General features: G+C 63.2%; 1 protein-coding gene across 3 annotated transcripts; it reads left to right on the top strand.

Annotated features, from left to right (window-relative positions):
* Positions 1-4,009: 4,009 nt before the first annotated feature.
* LOC143164679 (diacylglycerol kinase delta-like) lies at positions 4,010-27,009 on the top strand. Of its 3 annotated transcripts, none has more exons than XM_076347579.1 (30): positions 4,010-4,082; positions 5,073-5,314; positions 15,105-15,215; positions 15,331-15,411; positions 15,634-15,738; positions 15,942-16,074; positions 16,285-16,391; positions 16,849-16,974; positions 17,118-17,220; positions 19,228-19,390; positions 19,483-19,591; positions 19,779-19,918; positions 20,061-20,142; positions 20,644-20,735; positions 21,003-21,102; positions 21,384-21,624; positions 21,942-22,043; positions 22,151-22,250; positions 22,740-22,847; positions 23,424-23,520; positions 23,600-23,707; positions 23,891-24,004; positions 24,207-24,341; positions 24,434-24,600; positions 24,756-24,873; positions 24,962-25,048; positions 25,159-25,275; positions 25,365-25,476; positions 26,015-26,142; positions 26,558-27,009. In XM_076347579.1, the coding sequence occupies exons 2-30, from the start codon at positions 5,120-5,122 to the stop codon at positions 26,630-26,632; spliced, it is 3,456 nt and encodes a 1,151-aa protein (XP_076203694.1). In that variant the 5' UTR covers positions 4,010-4,082; positions 5,073-5,119; the 3' UTR covers positions 26,633-27,009. The 3 variants fall into 3 exon arrangements, with proteins under 3 accessions (XP_076203694.1, XP_076203693.1, XP_076203695.1); XM_076347578.1 differs by having other exon boundaries at positions 26,012-26,142; XM_076347580.1 differs by lacking the exons at positions 26,015-26,142; positions 26,558-27,009 and adding an exon at positions 25,650-25,847.
* The last annotated feature ends 46 nt before the right edge of the window (positions 27,010-27,055 follow it).

The following is a 27,055-nucleotide window of genomic DNA, read 5'->3' as shown; positions in this document are numbered from 1 at the left end:
CCTGGCCGCGTGCCGTTGTGCCTCTTTCACACTAAAGGAGCAGCAGCAGCTGCACTACTGTCCAAGTTGTGTCTCATGTGGTTTGTCCCTGCATCCCCAGCCAGTGGCACTGGGGCTGGTGGGTGCCCACCATGGGGGGGATGCCCCAGCTGGAGTGAGCCAAGCCCTGGAAAGCACTTGGGACCCAAATGCCCTTGTGGCACTGCAGACACCTGGAGTGCAGCCGTGGGCAGGGGGGGTCCTCTGCACCCAGTGCCACCAGGCTGGGTCTGAGCAGGGGGCAGTGGCTGGACCCCTGCCAGGGGCACATGGAGGGGGCACAGTGCTTGGGTGACAGTTGTAGTGTTGTACCTGGCACTCACAGCCACAGCATTGCTGCCGGAACGTTTGCGGTGGCACCGGGGATGGGATGGCCCAGTGGGGGTTGCCGTGTCCGGCGGGTAGTGTGGTGCTGCTGCTGCTGCACTGGCTCTGGGGTGCCCTGGTTCACCCCAGCGTGGCAGGGTGGCACGGGTGGGCACGGCCACTGTCCCCTTGCTGGTCAGACGCCTTCCCCAGGGCCTCTGCGTGCCAGCCGGGCACCACGGAGTGGGGCCTGGCACCCCGTCCCCGTGTCAGGGCAGCGCGGGCCCCCTGCCCACGCCTGGCAGCCCCACCACGCCGGGCAGGGCTGGGGGAGCCGCGGTGCAAGGGCAGCACCGGCCGCTGGATGGCACCAGCACACACGTGTGAGCACATGCACAGGGGGGTGGACGCGTGCGCATGCACACACGTGGGTGCATGAGTGCAGGTGTGTGAGGACATGCACGTGTGAGTAGGCACGGGCGTGCATCGGTGGGTGCATGCACATGTGTTGGAGTGTATGCACACGCATGTCGGCACAGAAACACGGGAGGATGCTTGTGTGTGAGCCCGTGCACGTGCAGGTAAGCACATGTGCACAGGGGTGAGTGTGTGAATGCATGTGAGCACACACCAGGGTAAACGCATGCACATGGGAGCATGTAGATGAATGGCTGAAAGAACACTGAGTTTAAGCGCATGTGTGCATGGGACAATACAGGCACATGCATGTCAGTGCGCACAGGTAAACACATGCACACGTGTGTGAGCACACACAGCTGAACATGCACACACACACACACAGGTGAATGCATGCACACATGTGTGAGCACACATGCACACAGAGGTGAGTACGCGCCCATGTGTGTGAGCACATATGCACAGGGAGGAGCACAGCCCCATGCCGGGGAGCCCAAGTTCCAGTGGTGAGTGACTACACATGCAGGTGAACACACACATGGGTGAACGTGTCCACATATGTGTGATGTGCACCTGTGAATGCATGCACATGTGTGTGAGCACACACAGGTGAGCAAATGCACAGGCAGGTAAGTGCACATAGGTGAATACGTTCACATGTGGGTGAGTGTGTGTACGTGTGCATGGGCAGGGCCTCTTGTGCAAGTACATGCATATGGATAACCGCAGGCACATGGGGAGGGGGACACATGCATGTGTGTGTCTGTGCCCCATGGCCTGTTTGAGAGACCTGCTTGCCCCTCCATGCAGCTCCCACTGCTGCCGGGCAGGACTGTGGACCCAGGGCACAGGGGCACGGCCAGGCTGCTGGGTACTGAGACCCTCAGTACCTGCGCTGGATGTGGCCATGGGGTGGGGAGTCCTGGGGATCCCTGTGTGGAACCCCAGGGGAGCTGCAGGCCAGCAGGCTCATTGTAGCATGCATGGCTCCTGGGTTTCCCAGAGGTGCAGACAGGACCCAGACACACCGGGGTAGCCCCTGGCACTGCTGTCTGTCTCCCCATCACTATAATCTCTCTGTTTTACAGATCCCCAGTCTGTCCCCCCCATATCCTGCACCCCTGGTCCTGAGGGACCAGGAGCTGGGGGAGGATGAGGACATGGTGGGTAGTGATGCTTCAATGAGAGCCAAGCCTTCCCGCCCCATCCCCCTGCCCCACATGGGAAATGGGGAGGCCCAAAACATGGAGGTCCAAATCCCGCAGCAGCCCCTCCTGCCCCCCCTGCTTACTACAGCTCAAAGGGCAAAGCCATGCACAAGGTAGCGGACAAGGGAGCCCCAGGCCCCCTGCCCCTGGGCATAACCCATTGGGGGGGTGGGCTGCAGTTTGGGGGGGATGTGGGACCCTTGTCTGCGCCTGGCTGGCTGCCGGCATGGGGGTCCCAGAGCAGCAGCCGGTGAGCGCTGGGCACTGGGGGCCACAGCACCCTACGCTGCAGGGCTGGGGCCCTGTGCACACCGCAGGGTGGAAAATGGGGCCAAACCCTCTCTCCCTCCCAGTGATGTGTTTGGGGGCACACCCCCACGTGTGCTCACATGCGTGTGAGCTCTGGAGCATGTTCGTATACAAATACACCTTTGTAGGGTGTTTGCATGCATGCAAACCATAACATCACAGAACAGTTTGGGTTGGGAGGGACCTTCCCAGACCGTCTAGTCCAACCCTCCTGCCATGGGCAGGGACATCTTTCAGTAGATGAAGTTGCTCAAAGCTCCATCCAACCTGACCTTGAACACTTCCAGGGATGGGGCATCCACAGCTTCTCTGGGCAACCTGCTCCAGTGTCTCACCACCCTCATCAAAAAACATTTCTTCCTTATGTCCAGCCTAAACCTACCCTCATTCAGTTTAAAACCGTTGCCCCTTGTCCTATAAGGTTTTACAGGCCCTGGTAAAAATGTCTCTCTCCATCTTTCCTAGAAACCCTCTTTATATACTGAAATGCCACAATAAGGTCTCCCCAGAGCCTTCCCCAGACTGAACAACCCCAACTCTCTCAGCCTTTCTTCCTAGCAGAGGGGTTCCAGCCCTCGGACCATTTCCGTGGCCTCCTCTGGACCCACTCCAACAGGTCCATGTCCTCCTTGTGCTGGGGACCCCAGAGCTGGATGCAGTGCTGTAGCTGGGGGGGTCACACCAGAGTGGAGAAGAGGGTCAGAATCCCCTCCCTCGACCTGCTGGCCACGCTGTTGGTGATGCACCCAGGACACGGCTGGCTTTCTGGGCTGTGAGTGCATGTTGCTGACTCATGGTTTGTGTGCATGTGCGAGTATGTGTACAAGTAAGTGTGTGGAGGTGTCAGTGCGTGTGCTCACCCATGCCTGTGCATGCCCATGCATGTGCGACCATATGCACCTATAGATGCATGGAGGTGGTGCATGTGCTCGCCCATGCCTGAGCTGTGCATGCTGATGCATGCATGGGCATGTGCACACATATGTGCATGGCCACAGTGTGCGTGCTCGCCCACGTCATCCATCTGCATGCCCTTGCCCATGTGGGTGGTGCACATGTATGTGCATAGTGGCGGTACATGTGCTCACCCATGCCTGGGATGTGCACGCTTGTGCATGTGTGGCTGTGTTCATACATACGGGCACGGCAGCCATGCATGTGCTCGCCCATGCCCATGCATGTGCCTGCCCGTGCCTGCGTGGATAGTGCACACGTGCACAGCGGTGGTGCATGTGCTCTCCCATGCCCAGGCATGTGCCCACCTGTGCCGGCGTGAGTGGTGCACCTGTGTGTGCACGGTGGCAGTGCATGTGCTCGCCCATGCCTGGGCTGTGTCTGCCTGTTTGCGTGTGGGAGTGCGCACACGTATGTGCACGGCAGCGGTGCATGTGCACGCCCATGCCGGGGGTGTGCCCGCGTGGGCGGTGCACACGTATGTGCACGGCAGCGGTGCATGTGCTCTCCCATGCCCGTGCATGTACCCGCCCGTGCCCGCGTGGGCAGTGCACACGTATGTGCACAGCAGCGGTGCGGGTGCTCGCCTATGCCCGCGCGGGTGCCCGCCCGTGCCCGCGTGCTCGGGGCCGTGCGTGGGCCGCCCGTGCCGCCGCGCGCGGTGCGCAGCAGCGCTCGCCGCGCCGGAGCACGCCGGGGCTTGCGGCGCAGGGGCAGGGCCGGGGCTGCCTGCAGAGGCACGTCCCGGCGGGGCCGCGCTGCGGGGCCGGGGAGACTGCGGGGCGGCGGGCGGGGGCCGGAGGAAGAGCGACCTTGCACAAGCGGCGGCGGCGGCTCGGGGTGTGCAAGGTGTGTGCGCGGGGGGGGGCTGCTCCGCCTCCCCGCTCCCAGGCGTGCTGCGGGATGCTCGGCGGAGACCCGGCACCCGGCAGCCCCGAGGTTGGAAGGGGGGTTGCGAGGCCCGCAGCGAGGGGGGGGCTGCGCCCGGGAGGCGGGGGGACGGCAGCGCTGCGGTGCCCTCGCTCCCCCCCGCCTCGCCCCCCCCGAAACGCTTGTTGCTGCGCGGGGAGACGGCACCACGTTTGCCGGCAGCCGCGGGGGGGGCGGCGGAGCCGGCCCGCGGGAGCCGCGTGGGGCCGGGCACGGCGCCGTGGGGTGCCCCCCGCCACCCCCGGCCGGGCACGGCAGCCCTGCAGCCGGCCAGGCTCGCTTGCCCAGGTAGGTGCCCCCTCAGCCTGCCCGCAGCCCCCGCGGCGGGCAGGAAAGCCGTGGGGAGATGGCTTCTCCCGCATGCGGGAGCCCCATGCCCCCCCCTCCATCCCACCCCCACCCGCAGCCACCTGCTTGGGACTGGCGACCCACCGGCGCGGGACCTGGAGATGCTCCCAGCCCTTCCTGACTGCCGGAGCAAGGTGGATGGTGGGAGGCAGCTGTTGCTTTTCATGGAGACACCCCCTCTCCCTCCCTCCACTGCCCCGGCCCCTGAGGGCAGCTTAGCACCCTGGGGATGGGCACCGGAGGGGGGGCTGGCGCAGGCTGCGGCAAGGGAGGTACACCCCAATGCCAGGGCATGGGGTGGCCGCAGACTCCCATGGTGGAGCAAGGGACGGTGTTGGGATGCCAGGCAGGGTGAGGAAGAGTTGGAACACCAAAAAAAGGCAAGGAAGGAAAACTTTGCCTGCAAGGAAGCCACCCTGAACGGTGTTCCTGGGCAAGGAAATGCTGTCTCCCCTGATTTCCAGGATTGCACCTCCCGGCTAGCCGAGCCATAGAGGGTGAGGGACTGTGCACCCCCTTTCAGGGCTCTTCCTCCACTCCTGTGTGTCCTTGTCCTCCCAGGGCTGTCACAGGAGGCGGCGGAGCCCTGAGCCAAGCTGGGTGGGAAGATGGCTGAGAAGCTGGTGCCCGGGGACCTGTTCCTGAGGAAGACCCGGGAATCGGTGTCATCCCTGGATTCGGACAAGCTGGCACCCATCTCGCCTGAGGCGGGCGGCGAGGAGTCATCTGACAGCGAGGGCGAGCAGGACAGTTCCCACAAGCTCATCCGGAAGGTGTCCACCTCGGGGCAGATGAGGAGCAAGGTTAGGGGTGTGGGGGCCTGGGGTGAGGGGCTGGCCGGCGCGCAGGGACCCGGCCGAGCACGGGGGGCGGGGGGTTTGCCCGCTCTGGGGTGTAAATTGGTGCCAGGCACTTGCTTGCAGACCCAACCCAGCCAGTGCATGGGGCAGTGCCAGGAGAAGTCTTGCCCCCTGTGCCCTGTGGAAGGGCACATGCAAAGGTGCACACCCCATGGTGGCAGGGTCAGCATTGGTCCCGTGGGGCTGTGGAGCATGGATTTTGCCCCACCGTTCGGGGACAGGGTCTCTCCCATACCCAGATCCCCCCCCCAATTGCCTTCATCCCATGTTTGTATCCCCTGGGTTCCCCCTACCTGGCTGTGGGGAAAGGGGGCTCTTTCGGGAAGGCTTTGCCCCATGGACACTCTGGGAGTGAGATTTAGGGTCGTCAAGGTGCCATAGGCTCCTGGGATCCCGCACCCTGCTGCAGGCAGTGTGCGTGTGGGGCCTGGCGGGCAGCAAAATGGAACCGGCATCTTTCCCGGTGCCCCAGATTAATTCGTCTGTGCCAGCTCCCCTGTGGGCCCCGCTCCTGCAGCATTCTCTAGATCCAGTCCCCTGTGGTGGTTTGGTGGATGGGGACACCTCTGAGGTCAGACGTGACACTCTTTTGCCTCCCGGCTGTTGGCATGAGGGCAGCTTGTGTGTGTGTGTGCGTAGCTTGCTCAGAGGAAGCTATTTTGGTAGGACCTACAAAAATACGGGGTGCGGCACCTTCTGGCCAAACAGGAGTGGGTGGCCATAGGTGTCCTAGGTGGGGATGGTGAGATGGCCAGGCACCTCCTGCCTAAAGTGCAGGGAGAAATAACCTGGGCTGAACGGCCAGGTGGGAAGCGGGGAGAGGAGGAAGTTTTGGGGGGGGGCATTTTGGGGAGGGAGGGATCTGGGCACGACGCAGAGAGGATGCTCTGGGTGATGCGCTGGGTGAGTGGTCCCTTTGCATCCACCTTCCGGCTGTGGGAAGGAGGTGGTGGTGTGAGTCAAGGCAGTGCCTGCAGTGCCGGCGGGCATGTGGGGGCTGCCGTGCTGCCGGGGGGACCCTTGCCCTGGGGCCATGCCAGAAAATCCCCCGCAGATGGCTTCTGGTCCCAGCCACCCCTCAGTGGGGATTTGGTGGCCATGCCACCCCGGGGAGGGGGGACAGCTGAGAAAACACCATGGGGGGATGCAGTTGCAGAGCAGGGGGGTACCCTGGGGCTCTGGTGTTGAGTGCCGTGGGCACGGAGGGAGGCAGCGGGGATGGGGCGGTGTGCCAGGCCTGGTGGCAGCTCTGAGCTGCTCAGGGCTGGGGTGAGCTCCCCTCCTGCTGGCCCAGGCCTGGCTGTTGTGCCAAGCCTGGCGCACTGGCATGAGGGGGGCAAAGGGCGTTTGCCCAGGGGTGCGGAAGTCCCATGCTCCCAACCCGGCACTGTGGGGTTTTCCCACTTGGCAGGAGACATTTCTGGGGCAGGTGGCACTGGGGGGGTTCTTGCTGAGTCCCTCTGGCTCCTCAAGGAATGCGCCTCAGTTTTCCCTTCTCTGGAGCAGGCTGGCACCTCCTCTGCCCGCTCAACCTGGCTGCCAGGTGGGTGCCGTGGGCTGTGCTGGGGTGCAGTGTGCTGCACGGGGGGCACGGTGGGAATCCAGGCCAGTGGTCAGGGTCCTGGGGACGCTCAGCGCTGTGTGTGATCCCTCAGCACCCTCCCGGAAGGGAAGCAGCAGCCACTGGAGTTTGCCACGCAGCATTTGCCGTGCCAGAGGGGTTTGCTGTGCTGTGGAGCACGGGAGATATCGCAGGGAGTTGTCAATGACAGGAAACCCGAGAGAAAAAGGTGGATGGACGGGCTGTGCCCATGTACTGCAGCAGCAGTACAGGGACATGAGTGCACCCCGAGCCCCCAGCCCAGGCGTCAAAGCCCCTCCATGCCATCAGCAGCTCCGGCCTCGTTGGCTGACAGACTACACGTGGGGAAAGGCTGAGCTGCTGGCTCCCTGCCTGCCGTGGCTGCTGCCCGCATCCTGCCCGGTGTCGACAATTAGCCATGCAGGAGGTGATGCTGTGCAGCGTGCCGGGGGAGGCGGGCGGTGTGATGGATGGGCAGGCGGAAAGGACGTGGCTGGGTTAATGACCCGCAGAGCTGGAAGAGAGGAGGAGAGAGGGGTGAGAGCTGGGCAGGGCTGGTGCTGGAGGGGGCTGAGAGCAAGCCGTGTGTGCACACCCCACCCCCCCCAAATCTAAGTGTTTTCAGTGTCAGGGTTCAGGGTTTTCCCCAAGGATTCCTTTGCCTTGGTCCAGATGGGCAGGACCACACTTGCCACCCTGGCTGCTTGCCGGATGGGCTCCTTTCTTCCCGGTGGAGATGAGGATTTTGGGATGCAATTGCTGCTGCCAACCAGGCCGGGATGTCCCTGGCTCATAGCCGTGCCGCAGCACACGTGCTGCCCGTCCCTCTGTCCGCAGCCACAGCTGCAGCCGGAGGGACAGGCAGCACGTGTGCCACGGCAGGCACCTTTCCGAGCTGCTTCGACATGCCTGTGCACCATGTGGGTTTGGGATGTGGAGGGAAACCATTACCTGCACCCCAGAGACTGGGGCAGGTACCTAATTAGCACACAGTTAATGAGTGAGGGAGAGTCTAGTGCTAGGGCTGCAGCTCCCAAGAGACAACCGGGTTAGCGGGGTGGGGGGCGGGGAAGGCTGGCCTATTTTTTGGCCGTCGGTGGTGGTTGGGGTACTGGAGGGGGTCTATAGGAACCTGCCATGTTGGGGAGCTGGGAAGGGTCGGGACCCCCACCCCACTGCCCACCCACACTGACTGGGGCGACCCTGGTCCCTGGTGATGGGAGTGAGCAGCTTCCCCCATGACAGGGTGTTGTCCAGCCCCATGGGGACAGGAGTGGGTGAGGATCATTTTGGGATCTGCTGAATCCTTCCTGATCGCTGCTCCCCATTCCCAGCGCCCCCCCCCCCAAAATGCCCGTTCCCCCATCTCCTCAAACCTCCCCATCAATCACGTCTCCCTACTCCACACCCCCAGCTTGGCTTTCTCTGGACTGTAATTGCCGGGGCGCCCCGTGGGGTGCTTTGTGCCGGCTTCTGCGCGGAGGTGGTGAGGCCATTGTGCTCGGTGACAATGACAGCTGCCAGGCGCAGGTGCCCCTGCTGAGCTGAATGGCCCCAGGATGGATGGGGTCTTGCTGCCGCCCCCTCTTTCTCCTCCTCCTCACTGCAGCTGGGGGCTGCCGGTTGCCTGCACCAGGTTTTGGGAGTGCAAGGGCAGAGTGGGAGGGGGGATGCTGTGCTGCACTGGTCCCCTTAGGGCTGGGCATGGAGAGAAGGGGCAATGGGGAAGGAGGGAGTGCCGGCTCCAGGGTGCATCAAGACATTTGAGGTGCTGGCAAACAGGGGTGGGGGGGCACATCCTGCCCGCGTGGGCCGGGCGCTCAGCTCCTGGCGCTGCCTCGGCAAGGGCTCTCCCAGCAGCTGAGCGGAGGCGGAGAGCAATCCGGCAGCTCTGCTCGGTTCAGCTCTGGCTGCAAGGAGCTGCAGTGAGCAACTGGTCCTGGAGTGCTTGCACCAGAGCCAGGGGACTGCAGGCACCAAGGGGGGCACAGCAGGGTGCATGCCAGGGATAGGAGCATTGCCCACGGGGTGGGCCATGTGCACGGCCATGGTGGACAGGGGCATGTCTTGTCCGCTATTTAGAAAGGGGGATCATGCTCCTGAATTCCTGACGCTGTGGTACATTACAGCCGCTCGGTGGGGCTGGAAGACTTGCCAGCATCCTCCTGGGGGGCTGGGGGAGGTCAGTGGGGTTACTGGTACCCCGAGGGATGAGTGCTCCTGGTCCTTGCTGGAGACACTGGGCACCCCGCAGGCTCAGGGTTACCCAGGGATGGGGCGAGTGGTGCCTGTGGATGTAGGGGTGTTGGGGCAGCTGCGGGAGGCCTGGTAGGGTGGTGCTGCAGAGCCAGGCTGTGGGGAGTGCTGCCCGCCAGGGGCTGGATCCTGGCCTAAAGACAAGGAAAGCAAGGTAGGGCCCCCGGGGCCAGGCCTGGAAACCTCCTTCCTGCAGTGGGAGGGTGGCACATGGCTCCCAGGCAGTGCATCCTCCTGGCTTGACACTGGTGAGGGACTGGAGCATGTCTCATATGGGGAGAGGCTAGGAGAGCTGGGGCTGTTCAGCCTGCAGGGGAGGCAGGGGCTGGGGGGTCCTCAGTGATGTGGATAGATATTTGAAGAGGAGGGTGCAGCAAAGAAGGAACTGGGCTCTTTTAGTGGTGTCCACCGATGGGACAATGGGCACAAATGAAAAAAGAGGAAATTGCATCTGAACACAAGAAAACACTTTTTCTACTGTGAGATTGGTCAAACACTGGCATGGGCTGCCCAGAGAGGCTGTGGAGTTTCCATCCGTGGAGATATTCAGAACCCATGGGTTGAGTATCTCCATGATACTGGGCAGCTCCAGGTGACCCCCACTGGGCTCCATCCCAGAGCTCCCCGCCAGCCCCCGCCATGCCGCAGCCAGCCAACACTGAAGCCCATCTCCACCCCAGCTGTGCCCCACGTTGCTCCCAGCCCGGTGGCACATGGCCTACCAGGGGCTGGCAAGGGGCCCGCCTGGTCACTGGGTCACCCCCCACAGTGGGACTGTACCGTGGGGCACAGTGATGCTGCCTGGGACCGTCCCTGCTGAGGAGGCTGCAGCAGGGCAGGGGAGGTTGGGCTTGCTCTCGTTAATCAGGGCTCGCCGAGCCGGTGCCTGGGGTGTAAAGATAGCCCCAGTGTCGCCAGCCGGATGTTTGTGAGGTTTCTCAGATGCACTGCCCTCTATCCGCTCACATTTTCCATTATGCAAGCGCCGCTCTTGCCTGTCAGTGGCTGGGCAGGGTGGGAGAGCTGCAGCGATGCCCACCGGTACCCGAGCGTGAGGGGCAGGGGGGGACCAGCGCGGGGTGGGCTAGCGCGGGATGTCTGCTGGCAGGATGCTCGGGGACCAATGTGGCTGTAGACAGGGAAGTACGAGCTCACTTCTAAAAAGCAGCTGAAGGTCGTGACTACTGGAGGATGAGGTGTAGGGGGGATCACTCTTCTTCTGAGAGTTCCTTTCCCTCATTCCTCTCCTCCCCATTAATCCTCCATCCCCTTTCGATGGCCTGAGCAGTGCCTCGTGGCACCACATAATGGCATGTCAGGACCAGTGCCGGAATCTCCTTTCAAGGATTCCCCCAGCACTGGGGAAGGGGGATTTGGGGTCCTGCAATGGCAGCAGGCTACATCCTTGGGGAGCGCAGATGCAGTTGAGCCTGCGGGGCTGTGGCACCCCCCGGGTACCGAGCCCCCTGGCTGCCGGGTCCTGGAAGAGCTCTGCCATATCACAAAGCCTGATAAGGTTTCCAACCGATTCCAGCCCACGGGGTGCCCAGCAGATGCTGGTGGCCCCGCAGCCGGGCTGTTTGCAGGGCTGCTAGCTCTCTCCTGCTGTCCTGGCACCCGGCGGCTCAGGAGGGGGATGAGCTCTGGCCCGAATGGACCCTGGCACGTGCCCGGTGGGCTGCTGCATTTGGAGGAGGGCGACTGCCCGGGATGTTGCTGGTGCAATGCAGGTTGGTGCGTTGGCGGGTGTTCGGTCCCCTCTCCTCCTCCCCAGGCAAGGCATCATGTAGCCACGGGACCAAGCAGATTCCAACAGGAGTAGTGTAGGGCTGCAAGCCAGGTGGGCAGCCAATGTGGTGCCCACCAGTCATATGTGCCAGCATTCCTGAGTAACTCAGCCTTCCTGGCTCTTCTCCAGCAGCTCCTTCGCTGTCCAAGCTGATCCCAGCAGGAAAACCCTCCCACCCCAGCTGTGGTCAAACCTGGCTGCACTATGGGCTCTTCCCGGGGACGGCAGTGGCAGAGGTGTGAGAGTGGGATGGGGGTTCAAAGCAGCATCCCGGGGCTCTGCCTTAGGGCTGAGGGAAAAGCCGGCATTTCGAGGTGCGCCCTTGGCCTGGAAGAAGCCGTGCTGGGGTGTCGTCCTGGAGGGAGGCAAGCTCCCCCGGGCTGTGCTTCAAACCCCCTTGCCTGTGCCAAGCACATAGCCAGCCTGCAGCATGATGGCCCCTGGGGACCAGCCCGGTCCTGTCAGGGCACATTGCTGGTGGCTGGTCATCCTCCCAGGGCTATTTTTAGCTGTGTCCCTTCCAAGGCCCTGGTGCCGCTTGCCCTCCACCAGCTGTGGCTGAGCTGGAGGTGGCAGTTTCTCTGCCTACCCTGGGTGGTTTTGTTCTTGCCTTCACCTCTCCGCTCTGCATCTCTGGGACCCCCTGGTGCTGGGCACATCCCAGGTGGTGCTGAGCCCACTGGGCTGGAGAGAGCAGGGAGGGTCCTTGAGATGGGGCAGAGCCCCACAGAGGGGAGCCAGCCTCGGGCTGGTGGCCGGGCAGGTTGCACATTGCTCTGGGCATCAGCATGCTGTGTTGCCGCCTCTGTTGCTGGGACGGAGCCAGCATTGGCTCTGCTGTGGCTCCCTGCAGCGCTGGCTGGGGCTTGCCAGCCAGAAAAGCTGTGGTTGGGGTGAGCGGAGGGGCTAGGGCTTGGTTTGGGGTGCAGGTGGCACCCCACGCTTGGGGCTGTGCAGTGGCCAGCACAGAGCTCCCACCCCAGTGGCCAGAGGCTGTCAGTGTCCCTGAAAGCTCTCCTGGAGGAAGAGGCAGCCGCTACCCTGTGCTATGGGTGTGCAGCTCCTGCTCCTGGGAGCTATAGGGTACCTAATAGCCACTTGCTATAGGGGATTGTATTATTGTGGTGACCCTGGAGCCCTGGTTGGGGCTGTCGGGGAGCCAGCATGGCAGGGGCGATGCCACCCCGGCACACCACACCTGCCACTTGCCCCGAGTGCTGGCCTTTGCCCTCCCCACCCCTTTCCTGTTTGCGAAGGGGAAATGAAGGGCTCGCTCAACGCTGCCCGCTGCAGTGTGGCTTCCCACCGTGTGGCTGGGTCTGCTGGTGGCCTTGGTCATCAGGTACCTCCCAGGTCTCCTGTCCCTAGTGCCAAAAACAGGGGTCCGAAACCACTGAGCCACTGGGGACCTGATCCTGGCACAGGGTGGCACTGGGTGCTCCTGGCTGAGACCCATGGGCAAGAAATTGGGTGTGTGGGGGTGGCTGACCCTGAAACAGCCCTCTGGCACCTCAGGCAGAGTGACTTGTGTGCCCGCTCAGGCAGTGTGGCACAGCCAGGCTCCATGGCTCGTTTCAGAGAGGGGACCTATCTCATTTTCCCCAGGGAGGGGGCTGGCTGGCTGGCCCCACACTGGCAACACCAGTACCAACTGAACCTGTGCCCCATCGTGTCAGCACTGGGGGTGACGGAGCCTGGACGGGCAGCCACAGTCTTAAAGGGTTGTGTGGCAAGATGCTGTGCATGGTGGGGCTGAGGGCTTGGGCTTTGCTGCCATGCCTGGGGCACCCTGGGAATGTTTTGGGAAGCACCCAAGGGTGGACATGGGAAAAGGTGCCCCCCAAGCTTCTCTGCACCAGCTTTGCTGCCCCATGCTGGGATGCTGGTGGTTAGTCTGCACTGGGGGAAAACTGAGGCATGCCCCCCCATAGCCACGGCACTGCGGGTGTCATAAAACTCTTATGGGTGTCATGGCGGAGGTGGTGGGGGCTCTGCCTTTCAGGCTCTGCCCTAGTCTGGGGCTGGCACAGTGCTGGCAGCTGCGTCGCCGTCCCCAGAATGGCTGGGACTGTGACATCCTGGGGCTGGGTGATGTCTTGTTGCTGTTGGCTGCCAGGAGAAATTGCTGCAGCAGCTGCAGCGGCACAGCTGGGGGCGTTTCAGCTCTGGCCTCGTCGCAGGAGGGGATGCCGTCCCCCCCGGGCAGCCTTCCTGGCCATATCCTGCCACCCACGTGGCCCTGGAGCCAGGCAGAGCTGAGCGCCTGCGCCCTGCTGCAGCGCTGGCTCCGGCCCCTGCTGTGATAGCCCCGAGCCACCGTCACGGACCTGCCTCTTCTTCCTTCTCCTTGTCATCATGTTCTCCTGCTCCTCACCATCATGGGCTCCCCCACGCCACTCCTTGCCGTCACATGCTGCCTGTCCTTCACAGCAAAAGTAATGATTGCAGCAAACCCAGAGCCTGTGCCTGCGTCCGCCGTATGCAAACAGGTGTGGTGGAAGTAGAGTTTGTGGCTGGAGCTCACCAAGCTGTGACAGGACCCTGCCCTGTCCCCTCCTGGCGTGGGGCAGGGAATGCTAGGGTGCATGGTTTGTATGTGGATTTGGGGGTTGCAGCTGGATCCCCCTGAAGGTCCACGCTCCCCTTGCTGGCTGTCTCGCAGCCTGGGCTCAGGGCAGGTCTGGGCTCACCATCTCCTCTGCCTGCTCTCACAGCCGAGAGGCCAGGGAGGGGACGTGGTGGGTCCCTGGGTGCTGGCACTGCGGACACCAGGGCTGTTTGACCCTGCACTGACACTCGCAGGCAGCATGGGGACTGACCACAGCCAAACCCTGCACCAGTCCCAGGAGGGCAAAGCGTTGATAGGGAGCGATAAAGGCTTAAAACGTCCCTCTCTGAACTCGGCGCTGCAAACTGGAAAAGAGCCAGGGACATCCCAGTGCATGCCCTGGGGGGCTCGGGGAGGGGTCAGGCATTTGGGGGAGTTGAGGCTCGGGGAGCACCCCAGGTGGGGTTTTGGCTTCTTTGTGACCTTGGAGGCTCCTGCTACTCCTGGTGCTCTGGCCATCTCATTTGGAGCCGTGGGGCAGTGGGTTAATGCCGAGGCCAGGGGCCGGTGTGTTTGCAGGCTGGCGGGCACCTGGGTACCACCTCTTGCAGCACAGGGGCTGGGCACAGGAGCATGGAGCCCCGGGGGTGTGGTTCTCTCACGGTGTCCTTGGTGCCTGGTGCTAATTCGCCGTTAAATGTGCCTTGTCGTCATGTGCCGGGATCTGATACAACCGCTGTTGCGGCTAATTGCAGAGGAGCTGCTGAACGGGGCTGCCAGCGGTGTTTAAAGAAGATACAATCAAAGATTAGGCAGTGCCAGAGCATCTCTGCCACCCCGCTCGGCACAGGCTCGTAGCTGCGTTGCAAACACTAATTAATTGAGCCTTGTAAACACCACTGCGAGGAGGGTAAATATTGGCAGGTGCTGTGGATGAGGGAGGGCAGAGGACGGGCGGCCAGGCTGCAGGGATGTGCTGCGCTGCAAGGGAATGCTCTGCTGTGGGCTGCCCTTGGCCCCAGGTTGCCCTTCCGGGGGCTGTGGGTGCCAGGCAGGGCTGGCCGCGTCCCAGACGTCTGCTTCCCAACCTAGCAAAGAGGCTGGGACCGCAGTGCCTGGGTAATGCCACCTCCACGACACAGTCCTGGTGGCTCTGGGGCATCGGTGTCCCCTCCAAGGGAGCTCTCCCAGCCCCAGCTCTGCCCTTGGCTTCCGGGGAACTGCAGCAGGTTGAGGCTGTCCTGGGTGCTGCTCTGGAGATGGGGAGGAGGTGACCGGCAGCAGTGGCTCTGTGCTGCTGGAGACCTCCAACTGCCGGCACTGCCATGCCCGGCAGCATCCACCCGAATCACATAAAGTGCCCAATGCCCAGGTTATGGCGGGCAATGGACATCATTTACCCTGCTACATCCAGCACAGTGTGAACCCCAGAATGTCCCATCTGTGCTCTGGGCACCACTTAGCTCCCGGGGACCCAGGGACTGGCATCACCGGAGCAGGGAGGTGGCTCTGGGGGTCCTGGGGGCTGTGAGAGCTCACGACCCTGTGGTCTCTGCAGAAGAGTGTAAAGGAAGGGCTGTTGCTGAAGCAGACGAGCTCCTTCCAGAGGTGGAAGAGGCGATACTTCAAGCTGCGGGGCAGGACGCTCTATTATGCCAAGGATGCCAAGGTAGGCTCGGGGGGGCCTTCAAGCATGCTCAGCTGGGGGGGCTTGAGCCTGCAAGCCTGGGGAGGAGCCAAAAATCCCTACCTGGTGGACTGGGGCTCTGGTTTCTTTCCTGTAGTCCCTGATCTTCGACGAGGTGGACCTGTCCGATGCCAGCGTGGCTGAGACCAGCACCAAGAACATCAACAACAGTTTCACGGTGAGGGAGATGCAGGGCTACCCTCCATGCCCCTCCACCTCAGCACCTCATGGGGAGGCACCGCAGACCCCTCCCCACAGAGCTGTGGGGCACCTCGCAGCATGCTGCTGGAGGTGGCACTGGTGGCAGTGTGCCAGGGTTTGCCTGGGGGGCTGCTCTCCTGGGGACTGGCTGGCCGTGGGGTGGCCTTGCAAGGGGACACAGGGACGGTGGCTGTTGCAGGTGATCACGCCATTCCGGAAACTCATCCTATGTGCGGAGAACCGGAAGGAGATGGAGGACTGGATCAGTGCCCTGAAATCTGTCCAGAAGTGGGAGATCCATGAGGTGACGTGGGCGGGGGGTGCTCATCTGTGAGTGAGTACCCCTCAGGAGCCTTTGGCTGCCAGACAGGAGCTGCTGCCCTTGGCAGCAGGCAGGGAGGACAGGAGCCGGGAGTGGGGCTGGGGGAATTCAGGGGGGCTAGGAGGGAGGGAGTGCCAGCTGGGGGTCCCAGGGGACTGACGGGGCAGGGCTGTGCCCCCCAGCAGGCCACGCAGTTCAACATGGAGCACTTCTCGGGCATGCACAACTGGTACGCCTGCTCCCACGCCCGCCCCACCTTCTGCAACGTGTGCCGCGAAGCCCTCCCGGGGGTCACCTCCCACGGCCTCTCCTGCGAAGGTCAGCACTGGGGTCCTGCTGGGGGGGTGGACTGGGGCCGGGACTGGGGCGGGGGACCCTCTCCGAGGCTGGCCTGGAGCAGGAGGGATGCAGGGTCAGGCCCACCGGCTGCTGGAATGGCAGTGTCACCAACCATGGAGAGGTTGGGGACCAGGGCTGCGCATCCTGCGGGGACCATCCCTGCTCCTCACGTGCTCCCCCCCTGTGCAGTCTGCAAGTTCAAGGCACACAAGCGCTGCGCTGTCAGAGCCACCAACAACTGCAAGTGGACGACCCTCGCCTCCATCGGCACCGAAATCATCGAGGATGAGGACGGGGTAAGCAGGGGAGTCCTAGCGGGGGACCTTGGCAGGACAGAGCCACCAGCAGAACTGGCCTTGCTGTGCCCAAATCAGGAGCAGGGGGGACCCTGGCACCCAGCTGTCCCATGCACTGTGTGGCCTCTGGGCTTGGCTCTGCAGGGACATGGCCTGGGGACACCTCCTCTGCCACCCGGCATCAGGGTCCCTTATTGCTCTCCAAGTGGTGCCACCCCCAAACGTTTGCTGGGGACACCCCTGCCCTGCCCCACGCACTGGCAGCTGCAAGGGGCCAGGCAGGCAGGGACAAGAGGGCATGGGAGGGGTCCCAGGGCTGCCTTGCCCTGCTGTGGGGCATCATCCCCTGCCTACCCCTTCCATGGTGCCTGGGGAAGGGGATGGCCCGTGTTACTGTCCCTCAAGCGCGCAGGGGCAGCAGCGGTGATGTGCCATTGGCGACTGCCCCTCTCTGCAGGTGGCCATGCCCCACCAGTGGCTGGAGGGGAACCTGCCCGTCAGCGCACGCTGCGCCGTCTGTGACCGGACCTGCGGCAGTGTCCGGAGGCTGCAGGACTGGCGGTGTCTCTGGTGCAAGGCCATCGTAAGGATGTGTCCGTCCCTGTCACCCCTGCCACGGCATGGACAGCACTGCCCCTCCTGGGTGCATTGCTGGGGAAACTGAGGCTGTGGGCTTTGGTGCTGCGTCCCCTAGCTTTGCTTATGCACATGTCCCTGTGTCCCCAGGTTCACAGTGCCTGCAAGGAGCTCTTTGGCAAGAGGTGCCCCCTGGGCCAGTACAAAGTGTCCATCATCCCGCCAACTGCCTTGAACAGCATCGATTCAGATGGTAAGTCATGGAGGGGACAGGGCTGGGCTGTGGGTGGGGGGGACAGACTGTTTGGGATAGGGCTCTGAGCTCTCTGAGCTCCTCTGCAGGCTTTGACTTGTGGCACTGTGCCCGCTTTCCTGTGGGGCACCAGGAACACCACCATCAGTAGGCTCCAGAGTCAACGCCCCTCCCTGCTGCACCCTTGGTTGAAGGCTGCTTGTTGCCTTGCACTCTGCCCCAGGGCTGTGGCGGTGCTGTGCTTTGGGGTGGCACTTCTTCCCTGCTTGTGGCTTCAGTTGCTCCTGCCAGGCTGCCTCTCGCGGTGGCCCTGGTCATGGTCCCTCCGTGCTGGGGTCAGCGACACCAGCCCTGAGCCCCTGATGTGGGGTGCCCCCCGTTGCACCCCAAAGATTCAGCACCTTGCAGGGCAGGATGAGGCCCTTGCTTGGGTTATTTCTCAGTGTCTGAACCTCAGCTGTTTTTTTGGTAGTACAGAGCACAGCTTCCCCCCAGCGCGGGTGGCTGCGGGGTGCTGGGGGGATAAGCAATGCATGGCCCGGGGGGACCCCCCCTGCCATCTCCCTCGTCCTCTCTGGAGGGGCCCAGATGGCCTCCGCCAAGCAAAATCTGTTCTTCTCCTCCGGATATTTCTTTCCTCGTTCTTTAATGATTTTCACCGCTCGGCTCAGCTGGTGGCTCATCTGCTTCTTGTTACTCATCGGGATGCTGTCAGGGTAACCATCACGCGGCTTCTCCTCCAGCTTCAGAGCCACGGCTGCTCCCGGCTGACTCCCCGGTAGCATCTTTGCCCTGTCCCTCTCGCAGCAGCCCAGTCAACCGAGGCTGGCGCGGCTGTGGGGCCGGCAGCCATGACTGCTGCTGAGCCCAACTGGACTCTGCTACCGTGCGAAGCAGCCTGGCGGGGCCTCAGCCCCACTCCTCCTACCCTGCTGTCCCTCCCCAGCATACGGGTGCTGCTGGCAGTGGGCTCTTCCGCGGCAGCCCACACTCTGAGTCAGCAGCCCCCAGTGTTTTGCTGTGCCGATCCACTCCGCTCGGCCAGGTTGGAAGCAGAGATTGAGCGATGCCCGGGCTGGGCGGCAGTGGGCTGTGGGGATGCTGCTCCCCGTGTGGTGAAGGCACTGGGGCTTCCGGTCACACCCTGCGGGGCTCTGGGTGCACTGGCTGTGGGGTGGGTGCCAGCGGCAGCAAGGGCTGATGCTTCTCCTGCCGCAGCATTGCCGGGTCTGCCAAGGGAAGGAGCCAGTGGGCACTGTCCCATGGCCCGGGATGGCCAAGATGTGCCTGAGGCGGGTGCGGGCTGTGGGCCAGCTATCAATCCTCCTCTGCCTCGGGCACATTTTATTCCCCATCTCATTTCTTTAAAAGCATGGTGCTGGCTGCCAAGCCTCCCGAGGCTTCTGCGTCATTCACACCTACCCCGCCAGAGCCCTGGTAGGAGCAGGCAGCAGAGCTGAGGGTGACAGTACAGCCCACTGGGGCTGCGGCTGGTCCCCTGTGGTCATGCTGGCTGCCAGTGCCACCCCTGGAAGCACCCCCAGGTGGGAGTGTGCCCCCTTCCCATGTGGTTTTGCTGGGTCGGACCCAGCTGGGCTGTTGGCACAGCGAGGAACTGACCCTCCTGTGTGCCCACCACTGCTGCCCCTTTTGGAGTGGCAGGCCGGGGATACAAGTCAGCTTGGTGACACACTTCGTGCCTGCAGGGACACTGATGGAGCTGGAACCTAACTTGGATCTGCCCTAGTGCTACCCTTGCCCATCGCTATCCCCATCCCACCCCATCCCCATTCCCATCCCCATTGCCATCTCTTACTCTTCCTCCCACTGCTCACCATCCCCTGGGCACCCGGATCACTGTCCCTCCTGCCTGGCCCCAGCACCCTGCGGGTCGAGCACAGCACAGTCAGGGTGTCCATGCGGCCTCTGCTCTCCTAAGGTGTCTCCATGAGTGTCCTTGGGGGGTGGGAGCTGGGGCTGGGGCTCATGTGCTTGGGCTCACCACAGGTTTCTGGAAGGCCACCTGCCCCTCGACCTGCTCCAGCCCTCTCCTGGCCTTCGTCAACTCCAAGAGCGGGGACAACCAGGGCGTCAAGTTTCTGCGCAAATTCAAGCAGTTCCTCAACCCGGCCCAAGTCTTCGACCTCATGAATGGGGGCCCACACCTGGGGTAAGCACTGGCCTGGGTGCCCTGGGCTGGCCCTGGCGGGGTCCTGGTGGGTGCCCGGCACAGCCCCCAGCCCATCTCCTGTCCCCCTCCAGGCTGCGCCTCTTCCAGAAGTTCTCCACCTTCCGGATCCTAGTGTGCGGGGGGGACGGCAGTGTGGGCTGGGTGCTTTCCGAGATTGACGCCCTTGGCCTCCACAAGCAAGTGAGTGGGAGTGTCTGGCATCACTGGCATGGGCTGGCACCATCCCCAGCACCGGCACCCACCGCAGCTGGGAGCCCCCCCGTATGCCCTGGAGTGCTGCGAGCGATGGGCATGGCGGGATTGGGGATGTCGTGGGTGCCCTTGGGGGCTGCTCTGAGCTCCCCCCTGCCCCGTCCCTCTCCTGCAGTGCCAGCTGGGCGTCCTGCCCCTGGGGACCGGCAATGACCTGGCACGGGTGCTGGGCTGGGGCAGCCTGTGCGATGATGACACCCAGCTGCTGCAGATCCTGGAGAAGCTGGAAAGGGCCACCACCAAGATGCTGGATCGGTGAGCATGGCACAGGGCATGCGCCTCTCTGCTCCCCCCCCAGCCTCGGCACCTCTCAGGCAGCCTGTCCTCGTCCCCTGCCCACATGTCCCTGTGCTGGGGTGCTAGGAGGTGGCAGGCAGCCATGGTCTCTGCTTGGCAGGTGGAGCGTGCTGACCTACGAGGCCCCCAAGCAGTCCCCCCCAGCCCTGAAGGAGGAGGAGAACGGGGACTCCAACATCCAGGTGGGCACTGTTGGAGACCGAGAGTTTGAGATGGGGGAGGGCAGGCTGGGGGGCAGGTCCCCATTCACTCCATCAGCCAATTCGGGGGCATGCAGGGTGGGATTGCACAGGGAGAGGTCGTGCTGGGGGTCCCTGGGGACTGGGGCTGCGAGGGGGCTGGCAGCCGACTGCATGCGATGAAATGAGTCTGTCAGGTCTCAGCCTGGCACATGCACTTGGAAGCAGGCAGTGGAGTGAGGTGGAGCTGACCTGCTACTGGCAGGCTATTTTGGACTCTTCCGTGTGCTCCTACTCAACCCCTTGCCTCAGTTTCCCTCCTGCTGTGGCTGAGCATCCCCTCTGCCTGGCGGTGTGGGCATGGCTGCCCTCGGGGCTGGGGGAGTGGGCCGAGGAGGGCTGTTCATTCAGCTGATCCAGGGCTGGCTGGGCAAGGCTCCATCCTGGAGCCGGGCACCCAGCAGGGTGTCATGGCTCCAGCTGTCCTGCCCTGTCCCCCTCCAGGCCCAGATCTCCCACTACGCCGACTCTGTTGCCTTCCACCTGGCCAAGATCCTGGAGTCAGACAAGCACTCGGTGGTGATCTCATCTGCAAAGTAAGGAGGGGGGCTGGCGATGGGGGTGCTGGAGCCCCCCCCGCCAGGCGGGGGGCATATCCCCAGGGGTGCTGAGCCCCCCCCCACGCCAGGCTGTCCCCTGTCTGGCCACCAGCGGCTGCCGGCTGTGCTGGTGCCTGGCAGATAAGCCCAGCACTGACCCTCCAGTGCAGGGGAGGTATTATCCCAGCAGTCCCCCCAGCTGGCATCTGTGCCTGGCTGGTTGTGCTGTGCCCCTCTCCACCCGCCTGCTGCTTCCCTCGGTAGGTTCCTCTGTGGCACTGTCAATGACTTTGTGGCTGAAGTCGGCCGGGCTTACAAGAGGGCAACGGAGAATAAGCAGGAGGCCGAGATGATGGCACGAAAGGTGGGTTGCAGGGGAGCTGGAGGGCTGGGGTGTGCTGGGTGGCACAGCACCCAGGCAGTGGAGGGGCTGGTGGGGTCTGCTCCGGTGGTCCATGCCCTTGCTGTGGATGCATTGGGGTGTGCTGTGCTTGGGGTGCCCAGGCACTTGGGATGTCCTGGCAAGCATGGGGTACCCAGGCACTACAGGTGCCCAGGCAAGCATGGGGTGACCAGGGAAGCACCCACCATTGGCGGTGGGCAGCGGCTTGTGCCAGGGTGCTGAGCATGGTGGGCGGCCTGCAGTGCGCCATGCTGAACGAGAAGCTGGACTCGCTGGTGCGGGAGCTGAACGAGGAGGCTCAGGCCATTGTGGTCCCTGAGGGAATGGCGCAGGCCACCCCTGCCGACACCAAGGACCAGGAGAAAGGTGGCAGCTTCAACCCCAGCCCTGTGCCTCGCATCTTCAAATCCAAGGAGCAGCTCATGCTGCGGGCGAACAGCCTGAAGAAAGCCCTGCGGCAAATCATTGAGCAGGCGGAGAAAGGTGAGGGGGTGGTGGGGGCTGGCAGCTCGCGTGGCACTGCAGCAGCCTGGCACGGGCTGCGGAGCCACTGCAGCTTGGTGCTGGACCCGTGCCTTGGTTTCCTCATCTGAATCCTTGGGGTGGCAGCAGTGCTGTGCAGTCCAAGGGCATCAGCCCTTCTCTGATGCTTGGTGTGGCTGAGGGAGGTCCCCAATGCGAGGCAGAGGTGCCACCCTGAGCCCTGCCTGGCATGAGCCCCCAAGGCTGACCCGGGGACAGGGGAGGGCAGGGCCATGGTGCTGCCCAGGACTTGCTGTCATGCCCCTCTTTGCATCCAGCTGTGGATGAGCAGAACAAGCAGACCCAAGCCTACCGGGGCAGCGCGGGCCCCAGCAGGAAGGACAGCTCAGAAGAACTCAGCAAGGAGGAGGAGAGGCTCAGTAAGATGCCAATAGGGCATGTGGCTTTTTGGGGGGGCATGGGGGTGAGCCGTGGGATGAGCTTAGGGTAAGAGCCAGTTCAGCAGCTGCCTCCTCTCCCCGGCCAGGCTCCCGGCGGGAGACGGTGACCTCCGCGTCTTCCTCCATCATCCTGGACCGGCCGGACACCTTTGGCAGCTTGCAGTTCCCCGAAGACCCCAGCACCCTGTGAGTCTGGGGTCCTGCCCGCCCCGTGGCCCCTGGCCTGCCTGTGCTGCCCATCACGGAGTGGGAGCAGAGCTGGGACCACGCTGCCTCTTGGAGATGCCTGCTGAGGCATCCTATGCCCACCAGTGTGGCATCCCTGGTGCCCAGCCCTCCCTGGCCCTGTGGTGCCTGTGCCAGGGAAGCCTGCATGTGCCTAGTGCAGGATCTCTTGCTGCCATTCCTTGGCCAGCATTGTGCTCATGCTGGGAGCTCAGGGTTCCCCCCCTGTCCAGTGCAGGCAGGTCCTGGGTGCGCCACGGGTGTCCCACCATGGGGACTGAGGGGGCTCCAGCCATCCCTGCTGGCTTGGGTCAGGCTTCCCAGTGCCAACCCCTCTGGGAGCTCACACCACAGCTCCAGCGGGTTTTATACCCCATCCCCCGGTGCCAGCCCAGCAGCTACCCATGTGCAGCTGCCTCCCAACTCGCCCGCCCTGTCTGCCACTTTCAGCCACTTCTCGGAGAAATGCGTCATGAATAACTACTTCGGCATTGGCCTGGATGCAAAGATCTCCCTGGAGTTCAACAATAAACGGGATGAGCACCCCAAGAAATGCAGGTTGGCTGAACCCCCCCCCCTGCAGATTCCCCTGGGAAAAACATGTAACCACCCCCCCCCAGCTCTCCAATGCTGGCACCAGGAGGGGCCGTCAGGATGCCGGGAGCCATGGGGTTGGCTTGGGGCTGCTGTGCCTGCCTGGGGACCCCTTCCTGCGGCAGGTTTTCCACCTGCACCCAGTGCTGCGGTGCTGGGGTGAGCACCCCTGGGTGGGCGGCAGATTGCAAACACCCCCAGGAAGGGGGAGGGCTGCTGCGAGGCTCTGGCTTCTGATGCCCTCTGGGTGTGTGAACGGGCATAGGAGGGCTTGGTGGGATTTACCCACTCTGCACCTGGATAGAGGAGACATTGCCATGCCAGCATGGAATGGTGCATGTCTGGGTGCCACATGCTGCAGCCTGCATCTTCCAGGAGTTAGTGGGCAGCCCCCTGCTCTGGGAGTGGGGAAACTGAGGCAGGCACAGGGCCAGCGGTCCAGGCCGGCTGTTCAGCCCAGTGCCCCAGGGTGGACACAGAGCCTGCGACAGGCAGGGGGGAGCCCACAGCCCCTCTCACCCAGCCCGCTTTGCCCTGCAGCAGCCGCACCAAGAACATGATGTGGTATGGGGTGCTGGGCACGAAGGAGCTCTTGCAGCGTACCTACAAGAACCTGGAGCAGCGGGTGCAGCTGGAGGTACAGGGCTGGGAGGAACAGGGATGTGGTGGGGGGGGTGGTGGCACAGTGGCCCCCCAGGCTCAGCCCTCTCTTGCAGTGTGATGGGGTGCCCATCTCGCTGCCCAGCCTGCAGGGCATCGCTGTCCTCAACATTCCCAGCTACGCCGGGGGCATCAACTTCTGGGGAGGCACCAAGGAAGACAATGTGAGTGCCAGCACCGTGGGGTGGGAAGGGGGGGCATGACATCCTTCCCACAGTCCCAGGGAACCTGGGAGCCCTCGGGCAGGGGTCTAGGGTGTGCCTGCTTTGGGCACACACAGGGGGAAAAAAGCTAGGTCCCAAAACGAGCCTGGTTTGGGGGGTCTTACTTGTACTGGTCCTCTACAGAACTTTGGGGCTCCATCCTTTGATGACAAGAAGCTGGAGGTGGTGGCTGTCTTCGGCAGCATCCAGATGGCTGTGTCACGGGTCATCAACCTCCAGCACCATCGCATCGCGCAGGTACGGGGCAGGGGACCCTGTGGGACCCTGCGTGGTGCTGGAAAGCTTTTGGGGCACCAGCAGAGCCTGGGGCGATGCAGCTCAGCCAGGCTCCTGGCTGGCACTGGCATGGTGCTGGGAGGCTTTTCAGCCCTGGCATGGCAGCTGAAGCCAGTAGTGCAGTGCCAGCTGTGATGCCAACCCCAGGCTGTCCACCCCACAGTGCCGCGTGGTGAAGATCACCATCCGGGGGGATGAGGGCGTTCCCGTGCAGGTGGACGGAGAAGCCTGGATCCAGCCACCCGGCATCATCAAGATCCAGCATAAGAACCGAGCCCAGATGCTGACAAGGGACCGGGTGAGCTTGGGGTTGCACAGCTCATGCAGCGGGGCTGTGCTGGGGCATGGGGAGGTGCAACAGGCTGAGGGGGCCATCTCTGTCCCCTGCAGGCATTTGAAAGCACCCTCAAGTCCTGGGAGGACAAGCAGAAGGGGGAGAGCTACCGAGCAGCCGCCCGGCCGCGGCTCAGCTCCCAGCAGTCCATGGAGTACCTGACTGAGGAGGAGAGCAGCCTCTTGCAGCAGGTCTCGCGGGTTGCTGAGACTCTCATTGCCAGGTCAGGCTGCGGGATGGGGGATGTGGTGGGCACAAGGGGGTGGGGCGGGGGGGGGAGCTTTGCTGTGGCCACCCATAGCTACAGGGGTCTCCTAGTCCTGTGCTGCCTCTTGAGCCCAGGGGAGCCCCGGCAGCTCCAGCCCCTCTCGCCCACAGGATCCATGAGGCAGCCAAGGCTCACAAAGCTGTGGAGCAGGAGCTGGCACACGCTGTCAACACCAGCTCCCTAGCGCTGAGTGAAGCCCTCTCTAACAAAGCCACTGGCACCTCGGAGGTGAGCTAGGGCTGGGGGTGCAAGGCAACCTTCACCCAGCTGCCCCGGAGCCCTGCTGCTCAAGGGGTCACCCCTCCATGTCCCCCAGTTTCTCAGCAGGAACGTGGCTGTGGAGGTGGTGCTGAGTATCAAGGAGCTGTACACTGAGACCAGGGCATTCCTGGAAGGGAAGGCGGTGAGTGCAGGACCAGAGAGCACCCCGAGCCCCCCAGCGGAGGGGGCTGTGCCCTTGGCCAGCACCTCTGGGGTGGCAGCAGGGCTGGGGATGGTCCCTGTCCCCCACAGCTGGACTCACCGCAGGAGGAGGAAGCGCTGCACGGTCCCCTGAGTGTGCTGGGCCAGGAGCTGCAGAGGCTGCTGGACATCCACTGGCTGGGTCCCATTGTCCACCCCACTGAGGAGGTGGGTGCACAGGGACTGGGGAAGGGGGGCATAGCCTACCAGGTGGCCCCGGGGGGCTGTAGGACCCCACTCAGCCTGGCTTCTCGCAGGAAAGCACCGGCAGCGCCAACAAGGGCAGCTTCAAGCTTCGCCTCAACATCCCCAAGCCCAGGAAGGACAAGGACAAAGTGCAAAAGCAGAAGACCAACAGTGCACTCCCAGGTAAAACAGGCGGCGTGCCAGGGAGGGAGACAGGCACAGCCCACACTGGTAGGGACCCCCATGTGCTGACCTATCCATTGGTCTCCTGTCCTGGGCATGCTGTGGAGGGACCCTCTGGGAGGGGGACAGGGCATGTCCTGGCTGCCTGGGGATGTCACCTTTGTCACCAACAGCCCCGTAGAGCTTAATTTTTCTGCTAATGGACATGCGGAGCCCCCCAGCCCTGTAACTCCACCACCACTGCAAGGGGGAGAAGGGGGCTATGGTACAGATCAGCTCTTTGGGTAAGTTCCTGCCCCAGCACTGGGGATCTTGTCGAGGGGAAGCTCGGATGCTCCCTAAGTAAGTTGAGGAGAAACATCTCCAGCCTAAGCCTGCTGTGGCCTCTGGCCCTGCCAGAGCTGGGGGTGGGAGGGGGGGGATGCTGGCTGCAGCCTGCCACCACCGCTGCCCTCGGCTGCCTGCTGCCTGCCCTGCTGCATCCAGCTGCCTCTGCAGGGACCCAGTCCACCTCTGTGGTTTTCCTCCCTGCTAGCAGACAAGTGGGGCTCCGAGGAGGTGGCAGCTTGGCTGGAAGCGCTCGGTTTAGGGGAGTACAGAGACATTTTTGTCCGGCATGACATCCAGGGCTCTGAGTTGATCCTGCTGGAGAGGAGAGACCTGAAGGTACAATCCCCCTTGTGCCCCCCTGAGGGACCCCCAGCCCTGGGGAGCATGGTGTCCTCCATACCTCCTCTCCCCATCCCTTGTCGGGGCGGGGGGGGGGAAAGCAAGGCTGAGCTTGCACCGCTTGCATGCAGGGGCTGGAAGCAGAGGAGGGGGTTGGCCCCAGCCCCCCAGCTTGCAAGGCTCTGTATGCCTGCCCAAAGCAGGATCAACAGCACCATGCCCTTTCCTGCACTCAGACATGGGGACACGCTTGCAAGAGAACAGAGGGCTCCTAGCAAGGACCATGCACTGCAGGGAGAGCATGGGGAGCTGGGCTTTGCAGCCTTGTCCTCTGCTGCATGGCTTCCCTGCCAGCGAGAGCTGAGGGCTGGCCCCCTACGAGCACATCAGCTCCTTTCTCTCCTTCCTGCAGGACCTGGGGATCACGAAAGTGGGCCACATGAAGAGAGTCCTCCAGGCCATTAAGGAGCTCAGCAACCCACCCTAGGCCAGCAGCAGGGCAGCAGCCCAGCCCACAAACTGGGTGCTGCCCCTAGGGACCAGGGGTCAGGCAGGGGGGCTCTAGGTCCCCACTGTGCCCCATGTGTGTGGAGTCCCCCTGCTTGCCTCGCTTTGTCTGGTTGTTTGTCCCCCAGTGTCCCTGGAGCCACTGCTTCTTCCCACACCTGTGGAGCTGGAAACACTAAAGCGGAGGTGTAGCCCCATAGGCAACATGGCATGACAAGTCCAGCCCACAGCAGGGTCACTACAGGAGCTTGGGCTGCCATATGTGTGGCCAAACTGGGGCCAAAGCAAAGATCCCCCTTCCCCATGTGGGTATTTAAGCTGTGTAAATAGTTGGAGAAAAGATACTCATTGCTGCTGCTTGTGTAGTGTCATTACTTAGGTGAGGGGTGTGGGGAGGGTAATG

This window comes from Aptenodytes patagonicus, chromosome 9 (assembly GCF_965638725.1).
Source record: "Aptenodytes patagonicus chromosome 9, bAptPat1.pri.cur, whole genome shotgun sequence".
Taxonomy (NCBI): domain Eukaryota; kingdom Metazoa; phylum Chordata; class Aves; order Sphenisciformes; family Spheniscidae; genus Aptenodytes; species Aptenodytes patagonicus.
The sequence above is the reverse complement of the archived record's forward strand: the minus strand, read 5'-3'. Positions and strand labels throughout refer to the sequence as shown.

Coding starts and splice junctions, on each gene's coding strand:
- LOC143164679 (XM_076347578.1), top strand. CDS start 5,120: ATGGCTGAGAAGCTGGTGCCCGGGGACCTGTTCCTGAGGAAGACCCGG. Junction 24,005..24,206: donor AGCACCATCGCATCGCGCAG/GTACGGGGCAGG, acceptor TCCACCCCACAG/TGCCGCGTGGTGAAGATCAC. Junction 24,874..24,961: donor AAGCCACTGGCACCTCGGAG/GTGAGCTAGGGC, acceptor CATGTCCCCCAG/TTTCTCAGCAGGAACGTGGC.